At 36.5% G+C, this 17,287-nt stretch overlaps 1 protein-coding gene across 11 annotated transcripts in view; it reads right to left on the bottom strand.

Moving 5' to 3' along the window:
- Positions 1 to 17,287, bottom strand: part of CDC42BPA (CDC42 binding protein kinase alpha) — a 347,703-nt gene that overhangs the window by 279,505 nt on the left and 50,911 nt on the right. For all 11 annotated transcript variants that reach the window (XM_064594441.1, XM_064594443.1, XM_064594442.1 and 8 more), the window contains exon 2: positions 14,454 to 14,545. In XM_064594441.1, the coding sequence (XP_064450511.1) occupies positions 14,454 to 14,545 (92 nt within the window). The remainder of the gene's footprint in view (positions 1 to 14,453; positions 14,546 to 17,287) is intronic.

Here is a 17,287-nt window from a genome sequence, read left to right as displayed (position 1 = left end):
AAACCGATACAATGTGTACCACCAAGAGCAACCCCTAAGGTAAACTATGGACTGCAGCTGATAATGCTGTGTCCATGCAGATTCACCGACTAGCAAACGTATCACTAGAGTGCAGGATGTCAACAGTGGAAGAGGCTGAGCATAAGCTGGGGCTGGGGGTATATGGGAACTCCCTGCACTTTCCACTCAATTTCACTATGAACATAAAAATGCTCTAAAAAATAAAATCTATTTTTAAAAAGTCAATCAAAATGACTCACCTTATTACCAGAATAAAAGGGCAAATCTATATGATTATTTCAGTAAATGCCCAAAAGCATATGACAAAATTCAGCACCCATTAGTGAAATTTTTTAAATTCTCAGCAAACTAGAATAGAAGAACCCAGTAGAAGGACTTACACTCAGACTTCACTACATGCTCTCAGCTTTATAGTATAAAGCTACAGGAATCAAAATCAAGATAGTGTGAGACTGGCATAGGGACAAAGAGACCAATGAAATAGAATAGAAAGAGCAGAAAAAGATCAAGATTATATGGTCAACTGATTTTTTTGACAAAGCTGCTGAAGTAATTCAACAGATGGGAAACAGCCTTTTCAACAAATGGTGTTAAAACAACTGGAAATCCATTGGGAAATAAATGAACCTCAATCCCTAGCTCACTCTATACATAAATTTGAAATGGATTACCAATCTAAACAAAAAAGGTAAAACTATCAAGCTTTTATGGGAAAAACATAAATACCTTTGTGACCTGAATATGAACAAGAATTTCTTAGAAAGAACATAGAAAATAACAACCACAAGAGAAAAAATTTTCAATTATATCAACAAAATTTAAAACTTCAGGGGCGCCTGGGTGGCTCAGTCATTAAGCGTCTGCCTTTGGCTCAGGTCATGATACCAGGGTCCTGGGATCGAGCCCCGCATCGGGCTCCCTGCTCTATGGGAAGCCTGCTTCTCCCTCTCCCACTCCCCCTGTTTGTGTTCCTGCTCTCACTATCTGTCAAATAAATAAAATCTTAAAAAAAATTTTTTTTAACTTCGTAAAGAAACATTTCTAAGAAAATTAATAGGCAAGCCACACAGCCTGTGAGAAAAAATTGACAAAACATGTATCTGACAAAGGACTTTTATAAAATATAATGAATTCCTACAACTCAATAATGAAAATACAAATACCTCAATTTTTTAAAATGAGCAAAATATCTGAACACATACTTCACAAAGAAGATATAAGAATGGTGAATAAGCCACAAAAACACATTATTATGTTGATATAAAACACAAATCCAAATAACAATGCAATTTAATACCATGAGATACACACTCACTAGACTAACAATGAAAAAGTATTGGTGAAAACCACGGAACATGGTAGGAATATAAATTGGTACAACCCAATTAGAAAAAATTTGCCAGTTTCTTTTAAACATGCACCTACCATTAACAGAGCAGTGCCAGTAGTAGATATTTTTCCAAGGAAAATATAAATGTATTTCCATACATACTTGTACAATAATATTCATATCAGCTTTATTCCTAATACCCAAAAACTAAAAACAGCCCAAATGTTCATCAACATAAGAATGGACAAATTGTAATATATTAATAAAACAGTATGCTAATCAGCAACAAAAAGGTAATATTCATACATTCAATCACAAGGATGGATCTCACAGACATATTCTGAGCAAAAGAATTCATATACCAAAAAGTACATATGGTAGGATTCCACTTACATGAAATTTTCAAAAACCCAAAATTAATCCACAGTTAAAATTTAGAAGAGTGGTTGCCACTTGATGGAAGTTATAGGGAACTAACAGGGAAGGAAACTTCCTAGGGAGATGGAAAATTCTGTATCTTCAATAAGGGTGAATCTATCTGTCAAAACTCACATTATACATATCACAATCAGTGTATTTTGACATATATAAAATTTACCTCAAAAGAGATAGACAACCAAAAAAAAAAAAAAAAAACTCATACTCCTAGATGACTTAACTAGTTTTCAAAGAAATACTAAACTTATACAAACTTTCAAAAAACTGAGAAACCAAGAACACTTCCCAAATTGTCTTATGAGCTAAGCATATCATTCCAGAATATAAAAAAATTAATAGGATAGGTAAATTAAGGGCCAATCTTTCTCCTGCATGTAAACAAAAAATTGCTGAACAAAATATAAGCAAATCAAACCAAACTATATATATTAAAATACACAGGAACAACTGGATATATACACTAATGTAGTATTGGTACATTTTAAAACTAACCAATATAATCCCCACAGTAACCAAATATAGAAGTTAAATCGTATCAACAAAACACATATAGAAAAAGCTTTTGATAAAAGTTCACTCCTATGCAAGGCCAAAACTCTCAACAGACTAGGACTAGAAGGAAAACTACCGTAACCTAAAAAAGAGTAACAATACAAACAAAAGAGCTGCAGCAAACTTCAAACTCAATAGTAATTGAGTGTAAGTCTTCATATCTCAATAGTAAAATATTGGATTCTTCCCCCTGAAATCACAAACCAGACAAAATTCTATTTTCACCATTGAATTCAACATTTTATGGAAGATCCTCTCCACTGCATAATACGAGAAAAAGAAATAAAAGGCATAAAGTTCAGAAAGGAAAAAAAAAGCTGTCATTATTTGAAAATAAGGTTATGAAAAATTCAAAAAAATTACATGTAATCTAGAATAAGTTGATATATCAAGATCCTTAAATACAATATCAATATAAAAATATCAATTGTATTTCTATTCTAGTAACAAAGTTAGAAAACAGAATTCTATAAAAAGCTCATCCACAAACATCAAACACTCATAAATAAATGTATAAAAACGGGGGGGAGGGGGCAGAGCAAGATGGCGGAGGAGTAGGAGACCTGGATTTTGTCTCCTCTCAGGAATTCAGCTGGATAGGGATCAAACCATTCTGAACACCTACAAACTCAACAGGAGATCGAAGAAAAGAATAGCAACAACTCTCTCATCAGAAAAGCGACCACTTTCTGGAAGGTAGGACGTTCGGAGAAGTGAATCCAAGGCGATATTCGGGAGGATAGACGGTGGGGGAGGGGCCTCCGTCGGCCGCTTCTGGCAGATGATAGAACCACGGAGCACAAAATCGGAACTTTTAAAAGTCTGCTCCGCTGAGGGACGTCACTCTGGTGGCTAAGCAGGGGGTGGATCCCTCCAGGACAGTGTGGTCTCAGGACCCTCGGGGTCACAGAAAGACCGGGGGTGCCTGAGTGTGGCAGAGCTCCCAGGTAACGGAGCAGGGAAGCCGGCTGCAGAGGCGGAGCCCAGGCGCGGGCTCTCAGCTCGGGGTTGCCATAAACCGTGATCCGCGGCACAGGCGGGCCACTGCTCCTCCAGCAGGGACCCAACAAGCGGCAGATCCGGGGAGACTCACCTTCCTCCCCCCAGAGGAGCTGCGCAGGAGTGCACCGCAGGGATCTGCTGGGTTTGGAGATTCCACCCGGGGTCAGGTGCTAGAGATAGAAACGCGCGGTCACAGGCTGGGTGAGCATGGAGCGCGGCCAGAGACCGGGGAGACAGGAGTGACTGACGGCTTTTCTCTGGGGGCTCATTGAGGAGCAGGGCCCCAAGTTCTCTGCTCCTCCCGGGGGCAGATTGGGAGGCCGCCATTTTCACTCTCCACCTCCAAAGCTGTAGGGAAAGCTCGCAGGGAACAAAAACTCCAGAGAGCAAACCCGAGCAGATTACTTAGCCAGGAGGGGGCAAGGGTGGGGCAATTCCTCCTCCGGCAAAGACATTTGGAAACCACGGCAACAGGCCCCTCCCCAGAAGATCAGCGAGAACAGCCAGCCAAGACCAAGTTTACCGATCAATGAGAACAGCAGAACTCCAGCGCTAGGGGAATACTGCACATAGAATTCATGGCTTTTTTTACCATGATTCTTTAGTCTTTCAAAGTTAATTTTTTTTTAACTGTCTTTTTTTCTTTTTCTTTTGTTTTTTTTTGAGTTTTTCTTTTTCCCTTTTTCGACCAATATCTTATCAATCCCTTTTTTTAAAAAAACATTTTTATTTTTCATTTTTAGTCATATTCTATCCCTTCATAGTAGTTACCCGTATTTTTGGCATATATATATAAGTTGTTCTCTCTTTAAAATTTTGAGATAGTTTCTTCTAACAGATTAAAATATACCCTAAATCTCTAGTATATGGTTTTTTTCTACTCCCCTGCCTGATCACATTCTCTCCCTTTTTTTTTCTTTTTTTAAATACTCTTCTTTCTTTTTTCAAACAACTTCTTATCAATTCCTTTTATAAAATTTTTTATAATTTCCATCTTTACAATCATATTCCATTCCTTCATCATATCAACCCTTATTTTTGTACATATATAAGTTTTTCTTTCTTTAAAATTTTGGGAAGTACTTTCTTCTAAAATTCCAAAATACACCCCAAATCTAGTGTGTGGCACTGATCTATATACCAGCCTGATCATATTTGATCACATTCTGGTTTTTTGTTGTTGTTGTTGTTCTGTTTTGTTTGTTTTTATTTTTATCTTTATCTTTTTCTTTTTTTTCTCTTTCTTTTTTCTCTTTTTCCATTTCTTTTTTCACTCCTTCAGGTCTTTTCTGATTTGTTTAGAGTATATTTTCTGGGGACGTTGTTATTCTGCTAGCATTTTGTTCTCTCATTGATCTATTCTCCTCTGCACAAAATGACAAGATGGAAAAAAATCACCTCAACAAAAAGAACAAGAGGTAGTACCGACTGCCAGGGACTTACTCAATACGGACATTAGCATGATGTCAGATCTAGAGTTCAGAATCATCACTTTAAAGATACTAGCTGGGTTTGAAAAAAATATGGAAGTTATTAGAGAAACCCTTCCTGGAGAAGTAAAAGAACTAAAATCTAACCAAGTAGAAATCAAAAAGGCTATTAATGAGGTGCAATAAAAAATGGGGGCACTAACTGCTAGGATACATGAGGCAGAAGAGAGAATCAGTGATATAGAAGACCAAATGATGGAAAATAAAGAAGCTGAGAAAAAGAGAGATAAACAACTACTGGATCATGAGGGCAGAATTCGAGAGATAAGCGATACCATAAGACAAAACAATATTAGAATAATTGGGAACCCAGAAGAAGAAGAAAGAGAGAGAGGGGCAGAAGGTATAATGGAGCAAATTATAGCAGAGAACTTCCCTAATTTGGGGATAGAAACAGGCATCAAAACCCAGGAAGCACAGAGAACCCCTCTCAAAATCAATAAAAAAAGGTCAACACCCCGACATCTAATAGTAAAACTTACGAGTCTCATAGACAAAGAGAAAATCCTGAAAGCAGCTCGGGAGAAGAGATATGTAACCTACAATGGTAGAAACATTAGACTGGCAACAGACCTATCCACAGAGATCTGGCAGGCCAGAAAGGACTGGCAGGATATATTCAGAGCACTAAATGAGAAACATATGCAGCCAATACTATATCCAGCTAGGCTGTCATTGAAAATTGAAGGAGAGATAAAAAGCTTCAAGGACAAACAAAAACTAAAGGAATTTGCAAACACAAAACCAGCCCTACAAGAAATCTTGAAAGGGGTCCTCTAAGTAAAGAGAGACCCTAAAAGCAACATAGATCAGAAAGGAACACAGACAATATACGGTAACAGTCACCTTACAGGCAATACAATGGCACTAAATTCCTATCTTTCAATAGTTACCCTGAATGTAAATGGGCTAAATGCCCCAATCAAAAGACACAGGCTATCAGACTGGATTAAAAAACAAGACCCATTGATATGCTGTCTGCAAGAGACTCATTTTAGAACCAAAGACACCCCCAGATTGAAAGTGAGGGGGTGGAAAACCATTTACCATGCTAATGGACACCAAAAGAAAGCTGGGGTGGCAATCCTTGTATCAGACAAATTAGATTTTAAACGGAAGACTGTAATAAGAGATGAGGAAGGACATTATATCCTACTTAAAGGGTCTATCCAACAAGAATATCTAACAATTGTAAATATCTATGCCCCTAACATGGGAGCAGCCAATTATATAAGGCAATTAATAACAAAAGCAAAGAAACACATCAACAACAATACAATAATAGTGGGGGACTTTAATACCCCCCTCACTGAAATGGACAGATTGTCTAAGCAAAATATCAACAAGGAAATAAAGACTTTAAAAGACACACTGGACCAAATGGACTTCACAGACATATTCAGAACATTCCATTCCAAAGCAACAGAATACACATTCTTCTCTAGTCCCCATGGAACATTCTCTAGAATAGATCACATCCTAGGTCACAAATCAGGTCTCAACCAGTACCAAAAGACTGGGATCATTCCCTATATATTTTCGGACCACAATGCTTTGAAACTAGAACTCAATCACAAGAGGAAAGTCGGAAAGAACTCAAATACATGGAGGCTAAAGAGCATCCTACTGAAGAATGAATGGGTCAACCAGGAAATTAAAGAAGAATTTAAAAAATACATGGAAACAAATGAAAATGAAAACACAACTATTCAAAATCTTTGGGATGCAGCAAAGGCGGTCCTAAGAGGAAAGTATATAGCAATACAAGCCTTTCTCAAGAAACAAGAAAGGTCTCAAGTACACAACCTAACCCTACACCTAAAAGAGCTGGAGAAAGAACAGCAAATAAAGCCTAAACCCAGCAGGAGAAAAGACATAATAAAGATCAGAGCAGAAATCAATGAAATAGAAACCAAAAGAACAGTAGAACAGATCAACGAAACTAGCAGCTGGTTCTTTGAAAGAATTAACAAGACTGATAAACCCCTGACCAGACTTATCAAAAAGAAAAATGACCCAAATCAACAAAATCATGAATGAAAGAGGAGAGATCACAACCAACACCAAAGAAATACAAACAATTATAAGAACATATTATGAGCAACTCTATGCCAGCAAATTAGATAACCTGGAAGAAATGGATGCATTCCGAAAGATGTATCAACTACCAAAACTGAACCAGGAAGAAAGAGAAAACCTGAACAGACCTATAACCACTAAGGAAATTGAAGCAGTCATCAAAAATCTCCCAAAAAACAAAAGCCCAGGGCCAGATGGCTTCCCAGGGGAATTCTACCAAACATTTCAAGAATAATTAAAACCTATTCTTCTGAAACTGTTCCAAAAAATAGAAACGGAAGGAAAACTTCCAAACTCATTTTATGAGGCCAGCATTACCTTGATCCCAAAACCAGACAAAGACCCCATCAAAAAGGAGAATTACAGACCAATATCCCTGATGAACATGGATGCAAAAATTCTCACCAAAATACTAGCCAATAGGATCCCACAGTACATTAAAAGGATTATTCACCACGACCAAGTGGGATTTATCCCTGGGCTGCAAGGTTGGTTCAACATCCACAAATCAATCAATGTGATACAATACATTAACAAAAGAAAGAACAAGAATCATATGATCCTCTCAATAGATGCAGAAAAAGCTTTTGATAAAGTATAGCATCCTTTCTTGATCAAAACTCTTCAGAGTATAGGCATAAAGGGTACATACCTCAATATCATAAAAGCCATCTATGAAAAACCTACAGCGAATATCATTCTCAATGGGGAAAAACTGAGAGCTTTCCCCCTAAGGTCAGGAACGCGGCAGGGATGTCCACTATCACCACTGCTATTCAACATAGTATTGGAAGTCCTAGCCACAGCAATCAGACAACAAAAAGAAATAAAAGGCATCCAAATCGGCAAAGAAGAAGTCAAACTCTCACTCTTTGCAGACGATACAATACTTTATGTGGAAAACCCCAAAGACTCCACCCCAAAACTGCTAGAACTCATACAGGAATTAAGTGGCAGGATATAAAATCAATGCACAGAAATCAGTGGCATTCCTATACACCAACAACAAGGCAGAAGAAAGAGAAATTAAGGAGTCGATTCCATTTACAATTGCACCCAAAACCGTAAGACACCTAGGAATAAATCTAACCAAAGAGACAAAGGATCTGTACTCAGAAAACTATAAAATACTCATGAAAGAAATTGAGGAAGACACAAAGAAATGGTAAAACGTTCCATGCTCATGGATTGGAAGAATATTGTGAAGATGTCAATGGTGCCTAGAGCAATCTACACATTCAATGCAATCCCCATCAAAATACCATCCACTTTTTTCAAAGAAATGGAACAAATAATCCTAAAATTTGTATGGAACCAGAAAAGACCCCGCATAGCCAGAGGAATGTTGAAAAAGAAAAGCAAAGCTGGTGGCATCACAATTCCGGACTTCCAGCTCTATTACAAAGCTGTCATCATCAAGACAGCATGGTACTGGCACAAAAACAGACACATAGATCAACAGAACAGAATAGAGAGCCCAGAAATGGACCCTCAACTCTATGGTCAACTCATCTTTGACAAAGCAGGAAAAAATGTCCAATGGAACAAAGACAGTCTCTTCAACAAATGGTGTTGGGAAAATTGGATAGCCACATGCAGAAGAATGAAACTGGACCATTTCCTTACACCACACACAAAAATAGACTCCAAATGGTTGAAAGACCTCAATGTGAGACAGGAGTCCATCAAAATCCTAAAGGAGAACACAGGCAGCAACCTCTTTGACCTCAGCCGCAGCAACTTCTTCCTAGAAACATCGCCAAAGGCAAGGGAAGCAAGGGCAAAAATGAACTATTGGGACTTCATCAAGATAAAAAGCTTTTGCAAAGCAAAGGAAACAGTCAACAAAACCAAAAGACAACCGACAGAATGGGAGAAGATATTTGCAAATGACATATCAGATAAAGGGCTAGTATCCAAAATCTATAAAGAACTCATCAAACTCAACACCCAAAGAACAAAGAATCCAATCAAGAAATGGGCAGAAGACATGAACAGACATTTTTCCAAAGAAGACATCCAAATGGCCAACAGACACATGAAAAAGTGCTCAATGTTGCTCGGCATCAGGGAAATCCAAATCAAAACCTCAATAAGATACCACCTCACACCAGTCAGAATGGCTAAAATTAACAAGTCAGGAAACGACAGATGTTGGCGGGGATGCGGAGAAAGGGGAACCCTCCTACACTGTTGGTGGGAATGCAAGCTAGTGCAGCCACTCTGGAAAACAGTATGGAGGTTCCTCAAAAAGTTGAAAATAGAGCTACCATATGATCCAGCAATTGCACTACTGGGCATTTACCCCAAAGATACAAAAGTAGGGATCTGAAAGGGTACATGCACCCCGATGTTTATAGCAACGTCCACAATAGCCAAACTGTGGAAAGAGCCAAGATGTCCATCGACAGATGAATGGATAAAGAAGATGTGGTATATATACACAATGGAATATTATGCAGCCATCAAAAGAAATGAGATCTTGCCATTTGCAACGACGTGGATGGAACTGGAGGGTATTATGTTGAGCAAAATAAGTCAAACAGAGAAAGACATGTATCATATGATCTCACTGATATGAGGAATTCTTAATCGCAGGAAACAAACTGAGGGTTGCTGGAGTGGGGGGTGGGGTGGGAGGGATGGGGTGACTGGGTGATAGACACTGGGGAGGGTATGTGCTCTGGTAAGCGCTGTGAATTGTGCAAGACTGTTGAATCTCAGATCTGTACCTCTGAAACAAATAATGCAATATATGTTAAGAAAGGTAGCAGGAGGGGAAGAATGAAGCAGGGGAAATCGGAGGGGTAGACGAACCATGAGAAGACGATGGACTCTGAAAAACAAACTGAGGGTTCTAGAGGGGAGGGGGGTGGGAGGATGGGTTAGCCTGGTGGTGGGTATTGAGGAGGGCACATGCTGCATGGAGCACAGGGTGTTATGCACAAACAATGAATCATGGAACACTACATCTAAAACTAATGATGTAATGTATGGGGATTAACATAAGAATAAATAAATAAATAAAAAATAAATAAATAAATGTATAAAACCTACAAAGAAGAAAATGAGCCTTGACCTATACCTCAAGAAACACAAAATAATCAGTATCAGATGGATCACAGACTAAAATATAAAGCATAATGATATGCTTAAAGATTATAGAATATAACACAGGAAAATATTTTCATGACCTTGGGGTTAAAAAAAAAAACACTTGCTTAAAGGAACACAAAAAGGACTAATTATAAAGAAAAGTTTAATTAATTGGACTTCACTAAATTTAAGAACTTCTTTTCAATAAAAGCCACAGAAAGGAAGAAATATTTTATTTATTACACACACACACTATCTCCAGCAAAGGACCTGTATCCAGAATGTACCAATAAGTAAGACAACCCACTCTCAATTCCCCACCCACTCCCAAACCCACAACCTGAGAATACACCCTTCAAGAAAAAAAAAAAAAAAAAATCACGGGGTGCCTGGATCAGGTAAGCATCTGCCTTTGGCTCAGGTCATGATCCCAGTGTCCTGGAATCGAGCTCTGCATTGGGCTCTGTGCTCAGCAGGGAGCCTGCTTCTCCCTCTCCCTCTGCCTGCCTACTTGTGATCTCTCTCTCTCTGTCAAATAAATAAAATCTTTTTTAAAAAATCTAAGTTATGTACAGTGATATAAAAATGGGCTTAAGTTAAAGAGTTATCAGAAAACGTAAAGTGAAATCATAATTCAGTATTACTCACCCCACACACACACAAAAATGGCTAAAGTTAAAAAAATAATCAAGTGTTAGTGAGGTTGTGAAGCAACTGGGAACTTTATTGTTGGTGGGTATATTGATAAAAATTGGTAAACTGGTAACCACTTGGGAAATTATCTGGCACTATCTACCAAAGCTGAAAAGGCCTACCCGATGACCCAGCAATTCCTCTACGTTTATATCAAACACAAATGAGTGCCTCGTTCTCCCAAAAGACATGTATAAGAATGTTCATAACAACATTATTAACATGGCCAAAAACTATAAACAACTTGAATACCCACCAACATTAGTATGAACAAATAACTGCGGTATATTTATACAAAGGAATACTGTGAACTAATACAAAGATGACTCATACAAGCATAATATTGAGCAAAATAAACCAGAAAGAAGAGTATTTCTTATATAATTCCATTAAGATAAAATTCAAAAACAGGCAAAATAAGTCAGCATAGATGGTTAATATGGAGATGCTTATTCACGCAGAGAAGGCATTGGGTGCCTATCTTGGTCTGCATAGTGGTTACACAAGTACATGCAAATGTAAAAATCCATTGAGTCAGGTATGCATAGAACTCAATTTTTAAAAAATTTTAAGAGTTCAAAATAAATATATTTTCAGACAAATAAAAGCAGACATTTTATCATCAGCAGACCTGATGAAACAGTGAAAGGAATTTTTAAGTCAAAATGAAAATATTATCAAAAGGAAGTCTGTGAATGTATAGTCTGTGAATGTGAAGAAATAGGAACAGTAGTTTTTGAGGTTTTAAATATATGTACAACTAAAGACATAACAGCAATGACCCAAAAAAGGTAGAAGTCAGGTAAATCAGAAATGGCAAAATACAAATTTACCAAGAATACATGTGGCAATCTCCAGGGAAAACAACAAAAAGTAAAACTAAGAAATTAATAAATGAGGGAGAATAATTTAAAATACTCCATTACCAGGAATTGAGAGTCACATAATACAGAATGGGCAAGACAAATAGAAAACAAATAGTAATAAATAATTCCATTACATATCAATGGACTCCAATTAAAAGATGAGATTATCAGACTAGATTAAAAAACAAAAACTGGGGGACCTAGCTGGCTCAGACGGTAGACAATGTGACTCTTGATCTTGGGGTCATGTGTTGAAGCCCTGTGCTGGGGGTAGAGTTTACTTTAAAAAAAAAAAAAAAGAGGGTGCCTGGGTGGCTCAGTTGGTTGAGCAACTGCCTTCGGCTCAGGTCATGATCCTGGAGTCCCGGGATCGAGTCCCACATCGGGCTCCCCGCTCAGCGGGGAGTCTGCTTCTCCCTCTGGCCCTCCCCCTCTCATGTTATCTCTCTCTCTCTCTCTCTCAAATAAATAAAATCTTTACAAAAAAAAAAAAGAAAGAGAAAAAAATGAAAAACCTATATTCTAATTAACAGTAAACAAAGCATACGATTAAAGAAAACTCTAAAACTGTAAGGATGAAATAAGATATTTAATGCAAATACTAATAAAAAGAGCTAGAATCATTCTATTAATATCAAATTAAGAAAAATTTAACTCAAAAAGCATTACTTAGAGACAACAAGGATCATTCCATTATGATAAGAGTTAATCACCAGGCAGATATAATAACTTTATATTTGTCATCAGAGAAAACTAAAAGAAAGAAATAAACAAATCCTCCCTAAGGAAATGAGAGATCAAGAGGAGAAAATAACAAAGTAAGGATGTGGAAGATTTAAACAAGGTTAATGATTTTAACCTAATTGATATTTATACAACAATGCACAGCAAATTTCAAAGGACTGAAATCACACAGTGACTGTTATGGAATTACACTGCAACTCAGTAACAGAAATATACCCAGAAAACCCTCCAAGTATTTGGAAATTGAACAACAAACTTCTAAAGTAATAGATCAAAAAAAAAAAAAAGAAAGAAAAAAGAAGAAAGAAAATACAATGGAAATTCGAAATCACACTGTATTTTGAGCAAAATAACAGTGAAAATATGACATATCAAAACTTATCAGCTGTAGCTAAAGATGCTTAGAGGAAAACGTATAACCTTAAATACACATTTTAAAAAAAGGGCTAGACATCAATGCTCTAAGTATCTAGATACTTAGTTACAAAAAAGAAGAGCAACTTAAAACCTAAGAGAGTAGAGTCGGCTTCTCTTTCTGCCCTTACCCCTGCTGCTGCTCGCTCTCTCTAATAAATAAAATCTTTAAAAAGAAAGAAAAAGAAAACCAAAGACAGTAGAGGGAAGAAAATATTAAGAGCAGCAATTACTGAAACAGAAAACAAGTCTACAATAGAAAAATTCAAAAAGCAAAGGTTAATTCATTGAAAAAATAATAAAACTGATAAAGCTCTATCATGATAAATGAAAAGAAATGAGAGGCAAAAATAAATATAGTAGTAACTGAAAAATTAGATGACATGGGTGAACTTAGAAAACTGACACATAAAAAGAAAATCCAAACAGTCAATTTCTTTAAAATTGAAACTGTCGGGCGCCTGGGTGGCTCAGTTGGTTGGGCGACTGCCTTCGGCTCGTCATGATCCTGGAGTCCCGGGATCGAGTCCCGCATCGGGCTCCCTGCTCAGCAGGGAGTCTGCTTCTCTCTCTGACCCTCCCCCCCCCATGTGCTCTCTCTCTCTCTCTCTCTCAAATAAATAAATAAAATCTTAAAAAAAAAAAAAATTAAAACTGTCTCACTGGCAACTTCCAGGCCCAGTGGTTTCACAAGTGAAATTTTCTAAGCATATAAGGAAGAAATAATAACAATCTTCCCAAACTCTTCCAGAGAAGAGTAAAAGAGGCCCGCATAACCAAAATACCAGAATGTGATCAGGATTTCCAGTAGGAAAATTACAGGCCAGTTTCTCTCCAAGAATCTGCGCGCGCACACACACACACACACACACACAGCAAGCCAAGTGCAATGAAACATAAAAAGGATAGTACAAAGTTAGGCTTATCTTAGAAATGCAATGTTAGTTTAACATTTGAAAATAAATCGTTGTAATTCAACACATTAACAGAGTAAAGGAGAAAAGCCTTAAGTGTCTCAAAAGATGTTGATAAAACATTTTCTTAAAATCCAACACAATTCATAATTGAAAAAGTAAAATCAGCTAGGTTGCTAAGTATGAAGTCAAACAAAATTCCATTATATTTCTCACTACTAGCAAAAAAAACAACTAGAAAATGAAATTTAACAATTCTAATTAAAATGACAAAGAATATCATATTCCTTCATCAACTGGCTGACTCAGTATTATTAAGGAATCAATTATCTACAAACTGATCTCCAGTTTCAGTGCAATCCTAATCAAAATTCAAGCAGATACATGGGTGTGGATTTTTAAGAGTAATTCTGAAACTGAAACACTCATTGTAAAATTACATGAAAATATCAAGGGCCAAGAACAGAGGAGGAGAGGGAGGAAGCTGAAGGACATACACTACCAGATACTGAGACTTCTTAAATCTAGAGTATGTAAGACTGTGTGGTACTGGCACAAAGAGAGACACATAAACCCATGGAACAGAAGAGTCCAGAAGCATACTCAAACTTACACTGACAGATGAAGAAGAAAAACATCTTGGAAAAAAATTCCATGTAGAAATATTTCATTCAAAACACTAATATATATTTTCTGACTGATCATATCAATTACAACAGCAAGGAAATCATGTTTCAGTTAAATTCTCTCACAAACTGTATAAAATTACTTCCAAAACAATTAGCAGAACTTTTATAAAAACTTTATCTCTTACCTCTCCAAAAGCTCCTCGACCTATCACCTTCAATATCTCAAAGTCTTCTCTATGTAGGCGCATCTGTTTTACTTTAGAAGTAAATGGTTTGGCTGAAATAAAAGAACAACATCAATTAGTTTCTTAATGAAATGTGATGCAAATAGATATATACATAATGGTTCTTAAACAACAGAAATTCAAATTATGATTAAGCATGAAGTCAAACTATTTCATAATCCCATCAAACTATATTAAGAAGAAATAGATTTAATTTCCACAAGAAAATAATTTCCTTTATTTCTCGCATGTGAATTACGTTTTTCGTGAGAAACATATTTTTAAACACCTAATAACATATGAAATAAGGCAAAGTAACAGGAATGTACAAAGGAGGCCAATTCCTTTTCGTGTTGAACACTGTGTATATTCTAACACTCAATGCTAGACATATATTTTAACACAAATGTCTGAGAAGTAAAAGCAAATTTTATGGAAGAGGGAGTTTCAGCAATTCCCACCAAGTAAATTCAGATTTCTTTCACACTCATTCATTTATTTACCCTTTTAACACTCCTTTAGCAAGAGTCTACACTATATAAAGCACGGTGGCAATCACTGGAGTCTGAACAATTATGAGTAAAATACAATACCTTCCTTCAAAAAGTGCTCAGTCTTCAGGGCAGACAGACATAAACACACAAAATGTAACAATGGGATGAAATTCTAATAGAGGTAAATATACAGTACTTCAAGATAGGTGAGAATGGAACACTAATACTTCACAAAGTAACACAGGAACTGGACCTTGAGGACTAATTAGAATTTTGCTACTTTGCCTGGGTTTGCAGTGTAGACATTCCAGGCAGAGGGAGCAATATAAGCAAATGAAGAGAGGCAAGAAAATAACGGTTGAGGTGATAACAGTCAATATTCCACTGTTGTTATACAATTTTGAGAAGAAATACAAAGAAATTGGACCTAGAAATTGAAAAATGTAAATGGCCTTGAACACCATACAAGGTATTAATAATAGGGGATAAACTGACATTTTTTTACATCATAAAATCAATGTATGTTCTGCTGCCTCTAAGAGAAATGTAGAATTATCTTCCTTTCCTCCTTTCATGTCCCTTTTCATTCTCATGCAAAAAGGAGTAATATGACTAAAGGGTCATTATATATAGATACTGCTCTCTTCCCCTTCCTTCCATGGAGCAAGAGTAATATTTATTTGAGCATTAGGAGAATGAAATAAGCAAGCCAATCCTTACAACTTGATTTGTTCTGAAGGTATTTAGCCCAACTAGCTAATTTAGAAAAGAAGGGTATTCCAAATTGCATATCTCAGTCTAGTAGAGATTTCTGTGATGGTGTTTTAGATAATAAGGAAAGGATACAAAGATTGGCTATTTGGAATTCACAAAAGGAGAATATGATCAAAGGAATATCATATTTGAATGAAGGTATGGAGGATCTCATCCTAGGAGAAAGACAACACAGAAAACAATGGCACCAAATGAAGTGAACACTTTGATAAGATGACTAAGGCACATTGGTTTTTGAACAACCCAGACTGGAAAGCTTGTTGAGACTATGGCCACTGTGTACCAGTCAGGGTTCCAAAAGGAAATACATCATCATAATTGGAGGAAAGTTTATAGACAAACTATTTGCAAAGCTGTAGGTGGGATATAAGAGTACCACCAGGAAGAGTAAGTAATCGATCTAGCAGAATGAGTACTGCTATCTATCTAGCAGTAATATGAGACTAGTGTCCCTCCCTTTCCCAGCTTCTGTATCAGCATTTCAGAAATACATGGCTAAGACGGGTTGGTATAGAATATATAAATTAAAAATAAAGATGTGGAGCCAGCCAGTATGAGTCTACTGCTGGTCTAGTTGCCAGCTATAGCTAAAAAACACCACACAGCAGCCTACAACATAACATTTAGCAGTTCTTTAAATACATTTTCTATTTCACTTTATATTCCTCCTACCTCAAGACTTTCAAATAACCTGAACCCAAATAAAGTATATGCTCTATATCTTTGTCTCATTACCGACCCTAAATCCAACAACAGCATTTCATCACAGACAACTACAGTTATCTGTAATCTAGAATAATTCTGTGTATACCTTCTTTTGAGTAACATCCTACTTATCTAAAAGGTCAAAAATGTAGCTTTTTCAAACCTCAGAAACACTACTGCAAAACAGGAAAAGAAACTTTTTTAATTTAAATTCAATTAGCCAACATATTGTACATCATTAGTTTTTGATGCAGTGTTCAATGATTCAAAGAGACTTTTTTAAAACTAGAGTAAATGAAATACAATTCAGGGAAGCAAACGCTTGTTAAAATGATCTTTCAGAAAAGGTACAATGGATGATAGTATGCAAAAAACATCATTTTTCCACACAGTAGCATATACCCTGAAAGCACCACAAATGAGTACTATAAAATCATATGTAATTAGGGCTAAAGATTTTGTGAGTTTTCCAAGTTTCATAAAACTTCACCATTAACAGAAATTTAAAAAATAATCCTATCTATTCTTTACTTCCTGGAACCTGCTGGTAAAAATCCCATTTCTTTGACATTGCAAAACTATTCTATTTTAGGCATTCAAAAATGAGTTAAATCACAAATTTCTTCAGGAGGTTCATAATTTTACTAATCATGTACTGAATTCACTCAAAAAGTATCTTCTAATACCTGCTGTATGCCAGCCATTTTATAAGATGTTAGAGATAAAAAGATAAATAGTCCCGGTACTCAAGCAAACAAATTATGCAATAAGTGTTCCTCTTCCATTTAAAATGTTCAGTGTGAATACAAATGGGTAATAAAC

This window comes from Mirounga angustirostris, unplaced genomic scaffold, assembly GCF_029215605.1.
Source record: "Mirounga angustirostris isolate CCGP_5_RB_7025 unplaced genomic scaffold, mMirAng1.0.hap1 SCAF_6, whole genome shotgun sequence".
Lineage (NCBI taxonomy): Eukaryota > Metazoa > Chordata > Mammalia > Carnivora > Phocidae > Mirounga > Mirounga angustirostris.
This window is presented reverse-complemented; position numbering and strand designations above follow the sequence as displayed.